Source organism: Grus americana, chromosome 3 (assembly GCF_028858705.1).
Source record: "Grus americana isolate bGruAme1 chromosome 3, bGruAme1.mat, whole genome shotgun sequence".
NCBI lineage: Eukaryota > Metazoa > Chordata > Aves > Gruiformes > Gruidae > Grus > Grus americana.
In genome coordinates, this window is record NC_072854.1 from 11,210,140 (window position 1) to 11,225,933 (window position 15,794).

The following is a 15,794-nucleotide window of genomic DNA, read 5'->3' on the forward strand; positions in this document are numbered from 1 at the left end:
CCTGAGGATGCACTGATACAAGTCATACTAAAACCACTGCAAACACTGCGGCATTCACAATCTTTCGCATTTTCCGTCACATACAGGCAGAGTGAGCGTTGTTACCAGTGCTTTCTACCCAAGCTGACCGTGATCACTAACGCACTGCCCGCCGATGCCGCTGTGCCGGGGCGGGCAAACCCCCAGCCCACCTTCCCGCTCAGGGGCCCATCCTCCGGCGTGCTGCCGGACAGCAAGCAGGCACCGGGCCCAACCGCTGCCGTCGCCCCGGAGTCATCGCCTGGGGGGGCGTGGCCAGGCCTCGGCTCCGCCCCAAGGGGGCGGGAGCGCTTGCGCCTGGCACCAGAGGGCGGGCGGCAGCGAATGAATCGTGTCTTTCTTCTCCCGCTCCCGGAAGTAAAGGAGCGCGCGGCTGGGGCGAACTTCCGGCGGCGGTTGCCAGGGTGACGCGGTTACCAAGGAGGCCGCGCTGGGCCTGCCGCGTCGCGCCGCTGTGAGGAGAGGTGTGGGTCGGCAGCCCTCGCCTTCCCGCTCCTCCAGGATGTTCATCTACCTGTGCAAGAAGGTGCTCCTGGGGCACGGAGGAATAGTCGGGGCGGCGGGGGGGACAGGCAGCCCTCGAAGCAGGCGGAGTTCCCGCTTCCCGCGCCCCCCCCCCCCCCGACTCCACCCGGGAGCTCCCCGGGGACTGCGAGCGCGGAGGCCTTGGGGCGCTGAGGGGACCCTCGGGCTTCCTCCCGCTGCTTGCGGCTCTGCTAGTGCTGGTGGTGCGGCCGTGGTCTTTGTCCCTGCCCATAGTGCTGCCCTGCTCTGTCCTGCCTGCTCCCTCTCGGCCTGGGTTTGGGGCTTGGGGTTTCTTTGGTCTTCAGCTGTCTCCCAAGCAGCTGCTTCCCCGGAGACGTTGGACGTAGCTCTTCATCTGGAGACCAGCTCGTGGCAAAGCCTTGTGCACTGTGTGATCCCTCTCACGTGTTTTGTTGCTCACAGCACCTTCTCTGCGCACCTTTGAAGATGTCCTGTTATTATTTACTGCATATGTTAGATTTCCCTTTTCTCAAGTGTTGCGTTGCACAGTTTCACTAGTGCTTGTAATGCTAATTGTCTTCTGTCTGGTTTTGCACGTACTAATCTGTTGACAGAAATAAGTTTATCTTGTGTGCTATTGTAGGTGTCTTGGAGGTGTTCAAATGGAGTATTTTAAAATAAAACATGATTATTACAACTATGTAGAGATATAAATTACTTCTTTTTCAGATTGCAATTCCTGGTAATGTTCGGTTAAAATGTATTTCCTGGAATAAGGATCAAGGTTTCATAGCCTGTGGTGGCGAGGATGGATTACTGAAAGTTTTAAAATTAGAAACACAAACAGGTAAATAAGACCTTTATTTTTTTTCTTTTCTTTTTTAAGAACAAAATCCACCACACTTCAGAATTCTGAAAGCATAACTTCTTCCATAAGTTACCTGACAACATTGCATGTGTTTTAAATGTGTACATAGATAGTTATGTATTTGCATAAACATTAAATGTGCGGTCACTTTCTTTTGAACACTCTGTTTTCCTTGGGCTCGTCTTACATGGCACACATGTCATTTGTGTACCTGTTATATCTGCTGAAGTTTTCTTCAGTGCTGCTTCTTTTTTATGGCATATGTTTCATTCTTGTTCCTTTTGTATAGGCTTCTAGTTTATTTTGGAACTTATTGTATCTTGATTTTGTTTGAATGTTCTCTACCATCTTCATGATTTTAGGAAGAAAGCTGTGTGGGTTTTTTTTTTTAAATAAATATGTTCCAAGACAAGTAAAATCTAATAAATTTTCAAGTTCTTTTAAGCCTTTTTCTGAATGTAACAAAAAGTGGTAGCCATAGTTGTTGTTGTGTGGGTTTTTTGTTTTGGGTTTTTTTTCCTGAAAAAATGCTAGACCTTAAAGAATACATACATTTGGATGACAGATGTGAATAGCAAACACATTGAACTGAGGAGTGGAAAATTCATCCTGCAGTTACAATTTACATACTTTTAGGTGAATGATTTTATCTATGTGAATAGTGATTAGAGCTGCAGTATTGATAGAGACACAGTAATTTGTATACTTTATTAGGTTTATTTTATAGCTATTTTTATTATTTTTAGATGAAGCAAAAATAAAGGGACTTGCAGCTCCTAGCAATCTTTCTGTGAATCAGACTCTTGAAGGTCATAGTGGTAAGTGTTTTTGGGCATTTAATGTACTTTTGATTAGAATAAAAAAATACAAAATTTTATGATGTTGACAGAGTAATTTTGCTATAACTTTTTATTATAAGCCTGAAATAAAGATTATCCGTATTCAACTCAGGTGTGTAACAGCTTGGCTATCTATTTTTACCAAGTTATCTGATGAAAGACCTACAGTTAATCTTTCATGATTTGTGAGTGAATTACTGGGTTGAGAATCAAACTGATGTAGTCTCACCTCGGTTGTCTTTGCTGATATGGTATGTATGATGCAGAATGTGTGCTGCACAAACCAGGCTCTCCTCTACCTGTTACAATTTAAAGTTTGCTTATGGATTTTGCAAGGTTAAGTCTGTGAACTTTGACATTACAGCCTAACCTGTGTTTTGTGTTACCTCAGGCTTTTCTTTTTCCAAATTATTTGGTCCCCGTTCATTATCCTGAGAATGAAATACTGATTTCTTTTTAAGTGGATGATGCTATTGTATGTGTTATATTACAGAGGGACTTTTTTTTACGTGCAGTGCTACTGGTATAGTACTTGTTTTCTCTGACATCAGTGTGGTTAATCTGGAGATGCTACTCAGTTGCATGGGGCTAGAATACATTTTTAAGTATCTACATAAAAGATCATGATACACTGCTCCAATACATTTGTTCACATGCTGCTTTGGTAGATGACAGATAAAGAATGCTTTATAGCATAAGAGAAAAGCTAAATTGATGGGCAGTTGATGCTGGAATTTCTGAATGAAAGAAACAATGATGTTATACTGTGGTTGTTTTTTTTTTTTTTTAAAAAAAGGGGGGGGAACAATTTTCTCTTAACACTGTATATATAAAGTTTTAAATCTGTACGATAGGCTAAAATCAGAAATGAGACTAAAAGCCGTAAGCATTTTTTCTAGTGACACATATGTGGGTAAGCCTGTGGGGTTTTTTGTGTTGTTTTGTTTTTTTATAGTGTCTATGAGATTTCCTTATATGTTATTGTAGCTTTACATTTTCTTCTGAAGAAATCAAAGTTAGTTTTCAGTAAACCTGATCTCTGTTTTAAATATATCTTCATTTCCCTTTATTGACAAATTGCAGAATGTGTAGGTATGTAGACTGCAGTGTGGCATACAGACAAAGTTTAGAGAGGTTAGAAAACAGGCTAGAGAAAGATAGCATGTGAAAGTAAAAATTGAATGCAGGGAAATTAGACAGGGACAAATTAAACTCTCACATGAGAGATATTAAATGGTCATTATACGTGGGCAATGAGATATGAAGAGAATGCTAATATCCTTACATTATTTGAAGAAATAGTCTTTTTACGAGGATTTGCAGTTGAAACCTGCCAACAGTCAGGTTATTTTAGCAGCCTGGTTAAATATGGTCGAAAAAATGAATTGTGAGGAATTGATTTAGTGTATATTTTGAATGGATGTCTTCAATTCTGAAATAGATTACTGTTACCTTCAAAAATCCCTGACATTCAGGGTATCTTTGATTGCATCCATTGATAAAGTTCATGACTGAAATCCTGAAAAACGGAAAGGATGCAGAGGACATGGATGACTGTAGTGGTGAGGGCATGAAAGTGTGATGCTTGAAGTGGCCAAGTACATATCCAGTGTTGAACTGATGAAATAAGTTGCTGTTTAGAAACAGTTTGAAGATGTTTCAAGTCAAGTCAAATACTTGTAGGATCTCATATGAGACTTGAGGGTCTGAAGGAATTGTGTGTAGTAGAGTGCTCTTTTTGGTAATCAGGAGGGAGATTTTGTTTTAAAAGTGTAGCACTACTGAGGATCAAGCTACTAAGAGGAAGAAATAAACAAAAACATCTTATGACAGTAAAGTTTTGTCAGCTTCCCAGACTAACATGTCAGAGGTAGTCTGAAACCACAAAACTATGATTTGGGTTTTGCATATTGAGGCAATATTCTGAGCAGAATTTGGAGAGGATGGGTGGGTGACTACAGAAGCAAAAGGAGCTGTTTAGCAGAATTTTGAAAGAGGAAATGAGTGGTAGAGAAAGAATGCCTAAAACTAAATCAAAGTCAACAGTGCAAATTTCTGCAAAGCTCCAGGTTGATTAAGTTGGATGTGGTGGGTTTTATTAACTTATTTAAATGGTGTAAATAAAAAATGTGTATAATTTTCTAGGTTCTGTCCAAGTGGTGACATGGAATGAACAGTATCAAAAACTGACTACCAGTGATCAAAATGGACTCATCATTGTGTGGATGCTGTATAAAGGTATTTTACAGGACAAATTTGAGATGGGATAATGTTCCATGTTGTGAGAAATCTTTTTTCTTTTATTTTTTTTCCAGCAATTTTTACAGTTATTTTTCAGACTTTTTATTTTGCAGACTGTAAAGCTCAAAATAGATTTATAACAATTCTCAAGTTTTTCTTGTGATACTTGTCTACATTTTTTGTAGTGTAGTGGCATATAAAAAGGCATTTGTCCTGCAGAGCTACCTTAGGAAAAGATATCAGTTCTTAGCCATGTGTTTGATAAACTACTCTAAATTTCTTATTTTCTTATCTCTGTTACTTTATTCCCTTGGAGGAATATAGTATATTGAACAAAAAAAGCAGCAGTGCTTCTTTGTGTAGATTCTATTTTGGGTTTCATTTAATATTTAAATAGTTCTGCAAAGTGCATCAAGCAGAGACATACTGGTAGAACTACAGTAACTTAGCAACTCTGCTTAGAACATCAATTAAATACTTTCATAAAAACAATCTTTAGAAAGGTTTAATTAAGGCAGTGAACTAATATGACTAACTGTATTGCAGTGATTGGCTTTTATTGTTCTTGACCTTTTCACACATACATATTCTTCCTTGGTACACTTATATTCATTTGAAAGCCAGCAAACCTCTCAGTCAGATTGACCACTTTCCAACACGTGGGAAAGAAAAAGGAAATAAAGGGTTTTCTTTTTCTCTTGGGGATTTTTGTTTAATGAAAAATGGAAACACATAAAATCTCAGCTCAGCTTCTTATTTTAGGAATAAAGAATATCACTTGTTTAGTCTTTCTGCCTGATATGTGGTGGCTACTGTCACATTAATCATCTTTTAGTTTTGGAAAAGAACCAGTAAATTACTTAATACATATTCCTATCAAAGACAGTTGTTCTCTCTGTTTATGTTTCCTAGTGTATTCTTGTCAGTTCTGAAATTATATAAGCACAGATCTCTTCCTGTAGGGCCCCTCTCGGACTTTGGCTCCCCTCTCCAATTCCTCATTTGTCAGGTTCTTCTTGGACATAAGTAACTCACATCTGAACACTGGGTTTCACAATAATTATGCCTGTATAGTCTGGGGGACACTATAGCATAGTCTTGCTAAAGATTTACTGAAAGGGCAGAAGAACTTTATTTTTAATTCCTTTCCAAAACTTATTGCTTCTGTAGCTTGTTTTATGTTACACTGCAAAGTCGTATGTAACCTACTATCTCATGTTTACTTATAACCAGACCATTCTTAGGTTTTTCCATTTCATTGAACACCTAATTTGATTGCTTGGTAACTTTTGTAAACATTTTGTGTGTCTGTACTATGTTTTATTTGGGTTTTTTTAAACAACTTCAGGAATTCATATTGCTAAGAAATGTCATGATCATCCTATTTGCATATCTTTTGAACTGAGAGTGATTTTACTCTTCGAATTCAGTGATTAGCGTGTACCTTGAATCCACTAGAGGATTGTCAAATCAGAAGTGTAACTCAGTTTTTCATTCACTACTAATAGGTGCTTGGTATGAAGAGATGATTAACAATAGAAATAAATCTGTTGTTCGAAGTATGAGCTGGAATGCTGATGGACAAAAGATTTGTATTGTATATGAAGATGGAGCTGTGATTGTTGGATCAGTGGATGGTAAAATTTAAGCTCTACTAATTGTTCTGGTATTACATAGCTTTTGGTTTCAGTATTATGTACATAGTGCCTCTGTTTCTCTACATAAATACAATGAATAGTTACTTTCTAATTGCTGCTTTGACTTTCTTTAGCTGTTTCAATTTTTACATTGGTAACTTACATCCTATTTTTAATTTTTGTGGTATGTTTATTAAGTACAATCAATGTTCTGTTACAGGCAATCGCATTTGGGGAAAAGACTTGAAAGGTACCCACCTGTGCCACGTGGCCTGGTCCTCGGATAGCAAAGTTTTACTCTTTGGAATGGCAAATGGAGAGATTCACATTTATGACAATCAGGGAAATTTTATTGTAAGTTCATGGTGGTATAATAAAGGTATTAACTTAAAATAGTAAGTTTTTCAGGCATAAAAACTTACTTCCTCTTAATTTATTTCATGTTCATTTGTTTAGTTGGTGGACTTCAGTACTGAGAACTAAACAAAGTCTTATGGACAAAGTTTTTATTCAAGATTTATGCAGCTGCAGCTTTCTAATATAAGTATTTCTTGGTAGCTAAATGAATATCACATCAACTAATGTCTTTTTGCCTTGCAATAGTTATTGAAAATGTCAAAATATGTATAATGATACTAATTAAATTAAGCTCATGTTAAAAGTACTGGTGTGCTTTTAGAATAAAACAGTAGTTTATTTTCCTATTGTTCCTTTCATTCTTTATTACATAAACAATGTTACATGCTTCAGAGAAAACCTGGTAATAAGTAGAAAAATGAAAGGAAGTAACTATAATTTGCTGCATTCCTACAACTTAAGTTTACTTATTTATTTTTATCTACTTATTTGGAATATTTGAATATGACTATGACAAAATGCTAAACAGAAGTAAAACACTGACTTTGAAAAAAGCAATGTATTTGGAACCATGTTCTTGACTTTTAGATGCCTATTATGGGGAATTTTCTCCTCCTTTCCTTCCTTTCCCGAAGAAAGTATGTGTTACCCTTCCCATTTTCATTTCTTTAACCCTCCACTGTATCTTTCTTCCTGCTGAGTCATGGTGTTTCTAGCATGTGCTGTAAATTACCCAAATTCTTTAAATAAGTTGTTGTTGCTCCCCCTACCCCCTCAACTTTTTATCAACAAAGTGTGGTTGTACACTCCCTCCCTCCCTTCCATAAGTTACCTGGTAGCCCTCCTTGAACTGATCCAGTGTACTCTTATCTTTCAGAAAAAGCCCTTACCTGTGTTACCAGATGTACAGGGCTAATTATTACAAAAGTAAACTTATTTTAATTGGTGTTCTAATTTGGACACTTTTCCAATTATTTTTATATATTATTTAAGAGACTTTTATGAAGAAAAAGCTGACAAAAGGTTTCTTTTCAAAAAGAATAAAATCTTCTGGCCAGGAATGGTTTGAAATTATTTTTATTTTTTTGCAAAATTCCAGTGGGGTTCCTCGTGTGTGTGCACCTGTGTGTGTTGGAATATTTTTGTGTATTTTGGTTTTTTTTGTTTTTAAGTTACTTTTCAAAGAATGAAAATGCCAACATTAAAGTACGTCTTTGTAGTTAAAAATATGTTTTTATATGTCTGATCTGGCTTTGAATAAGGAAGTTTTTCAAACTCTTAAAGTTTTGAGAATGTGAAAATTTTTCTTGGGACAGGAAAAAAATTTGCATAGACATCCGGTCTTTTGCAAGGTATCAGTAAAGATAGAAATTGTTCTTCTAAATAGCATGCTGTATATGACTTCAAATAATTAACCATTCTTGTCTAGGTGAAAATGAAACTGAGTTGTTTGGTGAACTTAACCGGAGCATTCAGTATTGCTGGAATACACTGGTATCATGGTACAGAAGGCTACATTGAACCAGACTGCCCTTGTCTTGCCGTCTGTTATGACAATGGAAGATGCCAGATAATGAGAGATGAGAATGACCACAGTAGGTACAAAATGTGAGGTGCTAATTACTGAGCTATTCTTGACCCAAAACCTCTACTTGTGTTTATATTCTTAATGTCTATTTCTTAAAAACTAGATCCTGTATTGATTGACACTGGTATGAATGTAGTATGTATTCAGTGGAATCACTGTGGAAGCGTATTGGCGGTGGCTGGCTCCCTAAAAGCAACTTCTCAAGATAAAGATGTAAACATTGTGCAGTTCTATACTCCGTTTGGTGAGGTAAAAACATTTAATATATAATTTAAATGATTTTTTGTCTTAGTATGTTTTGTCTATGCGGGCATTACTGGTGGAATTTGGATGCCAAAATGTAGATGTTTAGTGTGTTTAATGTACTCTAAGGTATCTAGGATATCCACCTAGATCTGGAAAGATGACAGGACCAGGTACACTTTTAGAACAGCAAGTTTGTGGCCAGTGTGAAAATCCAAGTGCATCTCATAAACCACTAAATGATGGGATCTATATAGTGTCTAAATGTGAACACCTAACTCAGATACCTGAGGTCAGGCTATAGACAGTAAGATTTTGGAACGCTTGGGCAGCAGTTAAGATGCTCACTTAACATCTGTGTATCAAATCTGGAAGTACTTGTCTTTCTCCACTGGCTGTGTAAGACACTCAGGCATCTCTAGATTAGGAGTTCAAAATTAGGCAGTGAATCCTCCCCTCTATTTTTATGGAATCAGTAAAACTGAGAAAACAGCATCTGGTATCAGTAAAAGCAATGGCTCAGAAACTTAAGAAAAGGTAAACTGTTTCTAATCTCATTTGTCTGTTGGGGATATTGTTTTGTAAATCTTTTTGTACTTCCTGTCTTTTTTATAAGATGTCTCTCAACTGTTCAACATTTAATAACTTTCCTATATATTTTTGTTCATAGTGCTACTCTTGCCTTGCAAGATAATTTCAGGTAATTTCACTTTGCCTCCTAGTAATATAGCTGGAAATCAGTAAGTTAGTTTTAGGTAGCAGAGTATGAGGAAGTTTGTCCCTTGTACAGAGGAAGTACTTGCCAGCCCTGAGGGTAATTGTGCAAGGATAGAGCTGTGAGCTGTGCTGCGAAAGGGGTTAAGATCCAACATCATCTGTAGGGGTTTCTTTAGTTGAAAGTATTAAATGGAACCAAAGATTTTGGCAATAATGTTACGTCTCTGGTTGCTAATGTCCTTCAGATTAACTGAAAGAGATGTTCCAGATTCTATATCTACTGTTTAGAAGTAAATTCTTCAGATTTTAGAACTGTTCTGTACTAGATCCGATATTCAGGTATGGACTTAACTTTTTGGAAGATGGTATCTTCTGTGAATAGTGTGTGACCAGCATTTGAACTTGGTATTTGCATCTGATCAAAGGCATGGAATAAGTACTAAACTGTGTAATTTCATTGATAACAGTTTATTTAGGCACAAAGTTTTGCCATCGAAACAAAAGTTAAATCTAAGCATAAGTATCAGTGTTCTGCTCAGAAAAAAACCCTGTATTTTTTTAAAGTCTAAAATTATTCAAAATCTTACAGTAAATAGTAGATTAATGTGTCCTTTATTACATACGTCTATATTACTTGAAAACAAAAAGCTTCCCACAAACAAGTGCTCTGTGGGACTAAGTTTATAGTTTTTGAAAACATTATTTTTTTAATTGTTTCCTTCATTCAACTTCAGATTCTAGAGACAAATAAAGATATAAAAAAAAGATGGAAAGTATATTTCTTTGCTAGCTCTTAAATTGTAAATGGACATCTAATTGCTTTTCACAGCCCTTTTTTGAAAGGGAACAGAGGAGAATGTCCATTGCCTCACTGCAAATTGTGTACCTCTGCAGCTGATTCATTGTATGCTCTTGACAGAGATTAGCTGGATGTTTTTATTTGTTTATTGCTGTGGTTAAGGGTGTTGTACATCAACTGACTGATACACTTCCACCATAAATGAAACTTCTGAAGCATGTCAGGTATCAGTACTGTTGTGTTTATCTAAGTAGTGACTGAAATTATAAAGGTGATTCAAATTACCACCGAAAGGAAAAAATGTTTATACTGTCATTCTCCATCTATTATTTATTTTTGTCAGTTTGAACTATCACTGAGTCCTGTTGTTTCTTTCTCCCTGACAAAAAAAGAATTGAGGCAAAAGAACACTTTATGGTAATGCATGTTAAATATCTCTACCTTTGTTTGCATGTGTATTGTAAGTTGGGAGTCATTATTGGGTACTATAAAGAAGGTCTATGGTTTTCATCAGCTATCAAAACTGTTGTTTATGTATTTTAGAGTGGTTTCCCTATGATTAATTCGGAATCTTTTTCTTTCCTTGTTTTAAACAAGCATTTGCGCACACTGAAAGTTCCTGGCAAACAGATATCTGCCTTGTCTTGGGAGGGAAGTGGACTGAAAATTGCACTAGCTGTCGATTCTTACATATATTTTGCAAACATTCGCCCAGATTACAAGGTATGTAGTAATGTGGCACTTAACCGTATTAATAGTTTCCTGTTACTTATTCTCTTTCTGAATGGTTTGAAAAAGTAGCTTTCTCTAATATATAAATCAATGCTTAACTTATTGCTGTTTGATCAACACTACTGACTTGAAGTTTTAATGGAATGTGAGTGTCTGTCTTGGTGATGGAATGACTTAGCCATTGCTTTTATAATGAATTAGTGATTTTATTTTTATAATAAGGAAATGTATGCTTTGTTAATATTAACAGAATTGAGCGTGATTATAAATTTGGTAGTAATTGAGGCTGTCATATAGGTAAGGCTCCGGTGTTTTCATTACTGTTTGGTTAAACTGCGTGGGCTAAGTGATACAATGGGAATTGTTTGAGCCTTACTTTTACTGTCATTTTTTTGGTGGTGAATTATTAGTTTGAACCATGAGAGTTGTGTAGAAACCTGAATAGTAGAAATTAATGCAACGTGATAGGCGTACTTACATTTCAATTCCCAATATACTTTTTACAAATGTGTGTTCAGCTAATTCTAAATAATGTTTTTATCTTGTCTACCAAATGGGGGGTTTTTTGTTAGATTTTTAAAGAGTTAGGACTATTTCACTTAAAATTACAGTTTAACAAAAAATAGCAATAACTGTCAATTGTACAGTATTGTGTACTTTTTTTTCCCAGCACAGGATATGTTCTTTAATCATCAGTGTGTAACCACTGTGATTAAAGAGAGAGAGTGCAATGTGAGGAACATACTGCAGCTATATTGAAATGTATTGTTCCACTCAGTTGTGAAAAACCATTGGTCAGGGAGTTATAAACACAAAACTGCTAGGAGGCAATCTCAAATAGTTTGTTGTAAATCTGCTGGAAAAGACTTTGGAAATTTGAGCTGGAAAATAGTCTTGCAGGAAATGCTACCTAATGTTTATTCTGGGAAATGTGTAACAGCTGGAACACAGGCCTATTGCTTTTTCTTAAACTCATCAGTATCTATGAGACCATGTTTATTTCAAGATCTGGCACAGTTTGCGAATGAATAATATTTTGAAACCTTAGTTTTAGAAACTGCATGTGTAAGCTCTTTTTTCCTTTTGCATATTTAAAGTTCAAAACAATGTGCTCAAATTAATTAATTTCTGCAGCAAATAAACTCTTAACCTGTTGGTAGTATACTCAGTTTCAATGTTAAATATTTTTATGGTAAATGATGTATATAATACATATTACTACTGCTATGTTCTTTTTTATTGTATCTGTAACTCCATTTTTGGAACTAGGTATTCTAAAAGGGGACAGTCATTAAATGGTAGTGATTCAAAACTGTCATTCACTTAGGATGGATTGGAATTAATGACCTGGAGATGAAGTGTTAGTATCCCACTACCAATCTACTAAATAATCTGGTTTTCTGTATTTTTCAAGGATTAACATAATAAGAAAAGGGGGGTCTAAATTAATATGACAGTAAAAACTATGAATTGAGCTGATCTCTTTTAAACTATTCATAGTTAACGTGGCATCTTTTTGGAGTTCTAATACTAATTTAGAGTCTGTAGCTCTAGTTTTATTTCTTCTGGTATATTCACCTTGTCCAAATCTACATCGGATTTCACTTTATATCCTCATCATCTAGCATTCTGGGGTCCTTTGCCACTTCTTGTATCAGTTTTAGATTTGACAAACTTGTTTTACAGTTTACTGACTTGCTACCTCATAACTTAGTCCTTTCATATAAATTTTGAATATTCAGAATAGTATAAGTTCCAGTTTGCATCTCTAGGAAGGATCCTGTGGGTTTTGATCTTGGTTGTCAAAACCTACCTTTTATTCCAATGCTTTTATTTTTCTTCCTGTATCCAAAATGAACTTGATTTTCTTGAAAATCCAAGTAGGTCATAGTTAGTTGGGTCATCTTCATTCGCATGTCTGTTGCCTCTCTGAAAGATAATAAATAATAATAAATGATGATAATAATGAATGAGGTACAACTTCCAGGGCTAAAAACATGATGACTGTCCAGTGTGTTGTTTTTATCCATGTCCATCTAATTCCATTGTTTATTGTATTATTTTTACTTTTTACATCTCAACCTTGTGTGAAAGTTGGATTTACTGATTTGTGATTCCTGGAATCACAATGCTTTTTATATCTGCCCTCTCCTGTTCCTCTGACTATACTCTACAACATTGTGTTTGAATTCCTGTAGAACTCTACTTGGGTGAAAACCATTGGGTTCTGACAATTTATTACCATTCGGTATATAGATGTATTCTAAACATTATTTTGCTGATACTTTAGTTTATTGTCTCAGTTTCATTCCCTGTGGAGTGTGGGAACCCTTCTGGCCAGCTCTCTAACAAGCTTTCTCCTCTCTCTGTCTAGTATATGCTGATGCAGAGAATTCTATTAGTTTTTCTACAATTGCATCATCATCCTTAAGTGGTTTGCTTTATACCTCATTTGTTTTTTCAGCTTCACCTCCCTTCTGAGATATTTTCTGGTTCTGCTGTGTTAGAAAGGGTTTTCATTATTAATTTCTATAATTTAAATCAGTTGAATGCAATAAAATATATCTCATGGTTTTTACAGTGTTTGGATATTCCATTTCTTCTTTTGCCTTTTTGCACTTTCTCCTACTTGTTAAATGAATAATTATATCCTCCTGGGAGGAAGGGAGGGTTTTTCTCATGTTACTGATATGGAAGAGGTGGTGGAGTTCTTATAGTGCTCTAATATAATTGCTTATTTTTGTCTGCTTCAGGAATTGCACTGTTTGTGTTTATTATATTACCCTTGGGAAATGAACTTTGGGTTTACAATTCAATAGTCACAGAGCAAGCATTTTCATGGCAGAAACCATCACACACAGTGGATATTTCTGTGTACCCACTGAACAAGGAAGAAACAAGAGGAAATGAGATCTTGTCACATTTTGAGGCTGATCGTCCAGTTCTGATTGCGATAGGTTATTCTGTGTGATGGGAAGGCTTTTTTTGCCAGTTTAATGTTACGCAAATAACTTATTACTGGAGCTGTGTTCACATACTTTTAAGAAATCAGTTCATCACTTGACATGTAAAGAATATTAAATACTGATCATATATATGAAATAAACTCTTTCATAGCTGTGAACAATTTTTTTTTTATTGAATTCTTACAATTTCTGATAGGTTTTATCAAAATTGTCTCTCTTGGCAGTGGGGTTACTGCTCCAATACAGTCGTTTACGCATATACGCGACCTGATCGTCCAGAATACTGTGTAGTCTTTTGGGACACAAAAAACAATGAGAAGTACGTGAAATATGTCAAGAGCTTGATTTCTATAACAACTTATGGAGATTTCTGTGTTTTAGCAACTAAAGCAGATGAAAATCAACCTCAGGTAAAGTCTTTATTTTAATTTTCACTTGAAATGCTCTGTTCCACGTGTCAGTGCTTTACAGCCAGAATAAGATTAAATATAACATTCTGAATCTGTCTCAGTGCGTGTCATTCAGTTGTCATTTGACAGAATGGCACTTGAAGGGGCTCAGTGTTTAAAAACAAAGAACCTCATCAAACAACAAAGTAATAGCAAAAACGTGCAGAACTCATAAACTGCCTCTATATTTTAACTCCTTGTACCCGTTAGTAACTTAATGAAAACTGCAGCCTTCAAGGTTAATGTTTCTTTAGAAATATTTAGAACAGTTCTCTGAAGCAAAGCTAAAAGCAGGAGAACATCAGAATGGTAACAAAGCGGGGGAAAAAAGGGGAATTTTTTAGGTGATATAAATCACGTTGCTACAAACTGGTCCATTTGTTTATTTATTTATTTAAAATGTAGTGACAAATGACATGATAAATGTATCCTTTGGTTAATATGTGTTCCATTAGCGTGATGCTAACCGTTACGCAGTTTTTCTTACTGCATTAATTTCTGAAATATTTTCTATGTCACTTGTATATTGCTTGCAAAGGAGGAGCATGAGATGGAGTCAATTGGCGCAACGGTAAAAAATGTTTTAGTGCGGCTTTGCTTGATTGTGGCATAAATGGTGTACTGTCTTATGGATTGAAAATATGATGGTGAAATGGAGTGCAACGAAATGAGATTTTTCTAGGTTGTATTTTTAAAATAGGAAACAAACAGTGGAAGGACTTAGTGTAACTCTTGAGAATAAATAAGACATTTAATTTTTGCATCTGAAAATTACAGATAATAAGCATCTTTCAATTATTTCAAAATGGTTCTGGTGTAATTATTAACACTGTTAGGGGGTCAGCTTTTAGGAAATGAACAAGCTTATCCTTTGGGTGGCAGTTCATTAGAGTTGCTTTCTGAAAAACAGATTTATTTTGCAATAGATTTTGGTCATTAGAATTGTGATTTCAAGAGGGCAAAATGTACAGCAATAGCTGATGGGGCAAAAAAAGACTAATTTCAGCAGGAACCATTTAAAGGTACGTGAATGTCAGTAAGTTATGAAGAACTGAATGTTGATACCCATAGCAAGGCTTGAGCTTTCTGCTGTGATCAAATCAGACAGTGCAAACTCCCTTGTCCTAGCACCACCATGTAGCTCGTGCAGCCTCTGTCTTGGATGCTGTTACTCCATCATCCCTTGGCAGTCTCTGGTCTACTGACTTAGAGTCTCAGAAATAAGTAAAAAGGGCATAACAGAGAAATTGATTAAAGAGTGAATGTTGGGATAATTTACCAGAATTAAGAATTAATATAAACGTAATGGAAACAAACAATAAATAGTTTTAAAAGCCAGGTGTGGTTTCCTACAGAGGTGGAGGCTCAACATAATTTTTTTGGAAAAAAGAAATTCGAGAATGCTGGTGGAAAGTTTAATTCATGAATAAAGAAATAAAAATATTATTTTTGAGAGGTGTTTATTGGTGGCAGAACCAGAAAAAATATTAAATTGAAAGAAATTCTTGTTCAGATCTTTTTCTTTGAAAGAATGGAGTTAATACAGCAGCTGAAAAGCTAAATTCTGCCATTCTCATGGGATTAATAAACTATCAATCTGCCAGTTTAAAAGGGTAAGCTATACAGCTGCTGTAGTCTGCTACCACAATTACATGAATTGCTCAGGAGACAAAAGAGCTATGAAGAACTAATTATCTTCCATTTCCTGGAGAGTCACAGCTCTTAGGTGATTGAAGTTTTGGCAGCCCTGTATTTTATTTATTTATTTTTTTAAATCCAAAGACTTTACAGTGAAAGTTGCTACTTCCACACTTCTCATTCAAGACATTCTTA

The 15,794-nt window shown here is 35.9% G+C and overlaps 1 protein-coding gene across 3 annotated transcripts in view; it reads left to right on the plus strand.

Annotated features, from left to right (window-relative positions):
- Positions 1–434: 434 nt before the first annotated feature.
- The window catches only part of WDR35 (WD repeat domain 35), a 46,413-nt gene continuing 31,053 nt past the window's right edge, over positions 435–15,794 (plus strand). For 2 of the 3 annotated variants that reach the window (XM_054819966.1, XM_054819968.1), the window contains exons 1-11: positions 435–565; positions 1,255–1,372; positions 2,140–2,211; positions 4,378–4,470; positions 5,982–6,110; positions 6,331–6,464; positions 7,897–8,062; positions 8,159–8,304; positions 10,412–10,537; positions 13,737–13,922; positions 14,500–14,532. In XM_054819966.1, the coding sequence (XP_054675941.1) occupies positions 542–565; positions 1,255–1,372; positions 2,140–2,211; positions 4,378–4,470; positions 5,982–6,110; positions 6,331–6,464; positions 7,897–8,062; positions 8,159–8,304; positions 10,412–10,537; positions 13,737–13,922; positions 14,500–14,532 (1,227 nt within the window). In that variant the 5' untranslated portion in view covers positions 435–541. The remainder of the gene's footprint in view (positions 566–1,254; positions 1,373–2,139; positions 2,212–4,377; positions 4,471–5,981; positions 6,111–6,330; positions 6,465–7,896; positions 8,063–8,158; positions 8,305–10,411; positions 10,538–13,736; positions 13,923–14,499; positions 14,533–15,794) is intronic. The other variant, XM_054819967.1, reaches the window with a different exon arrangement.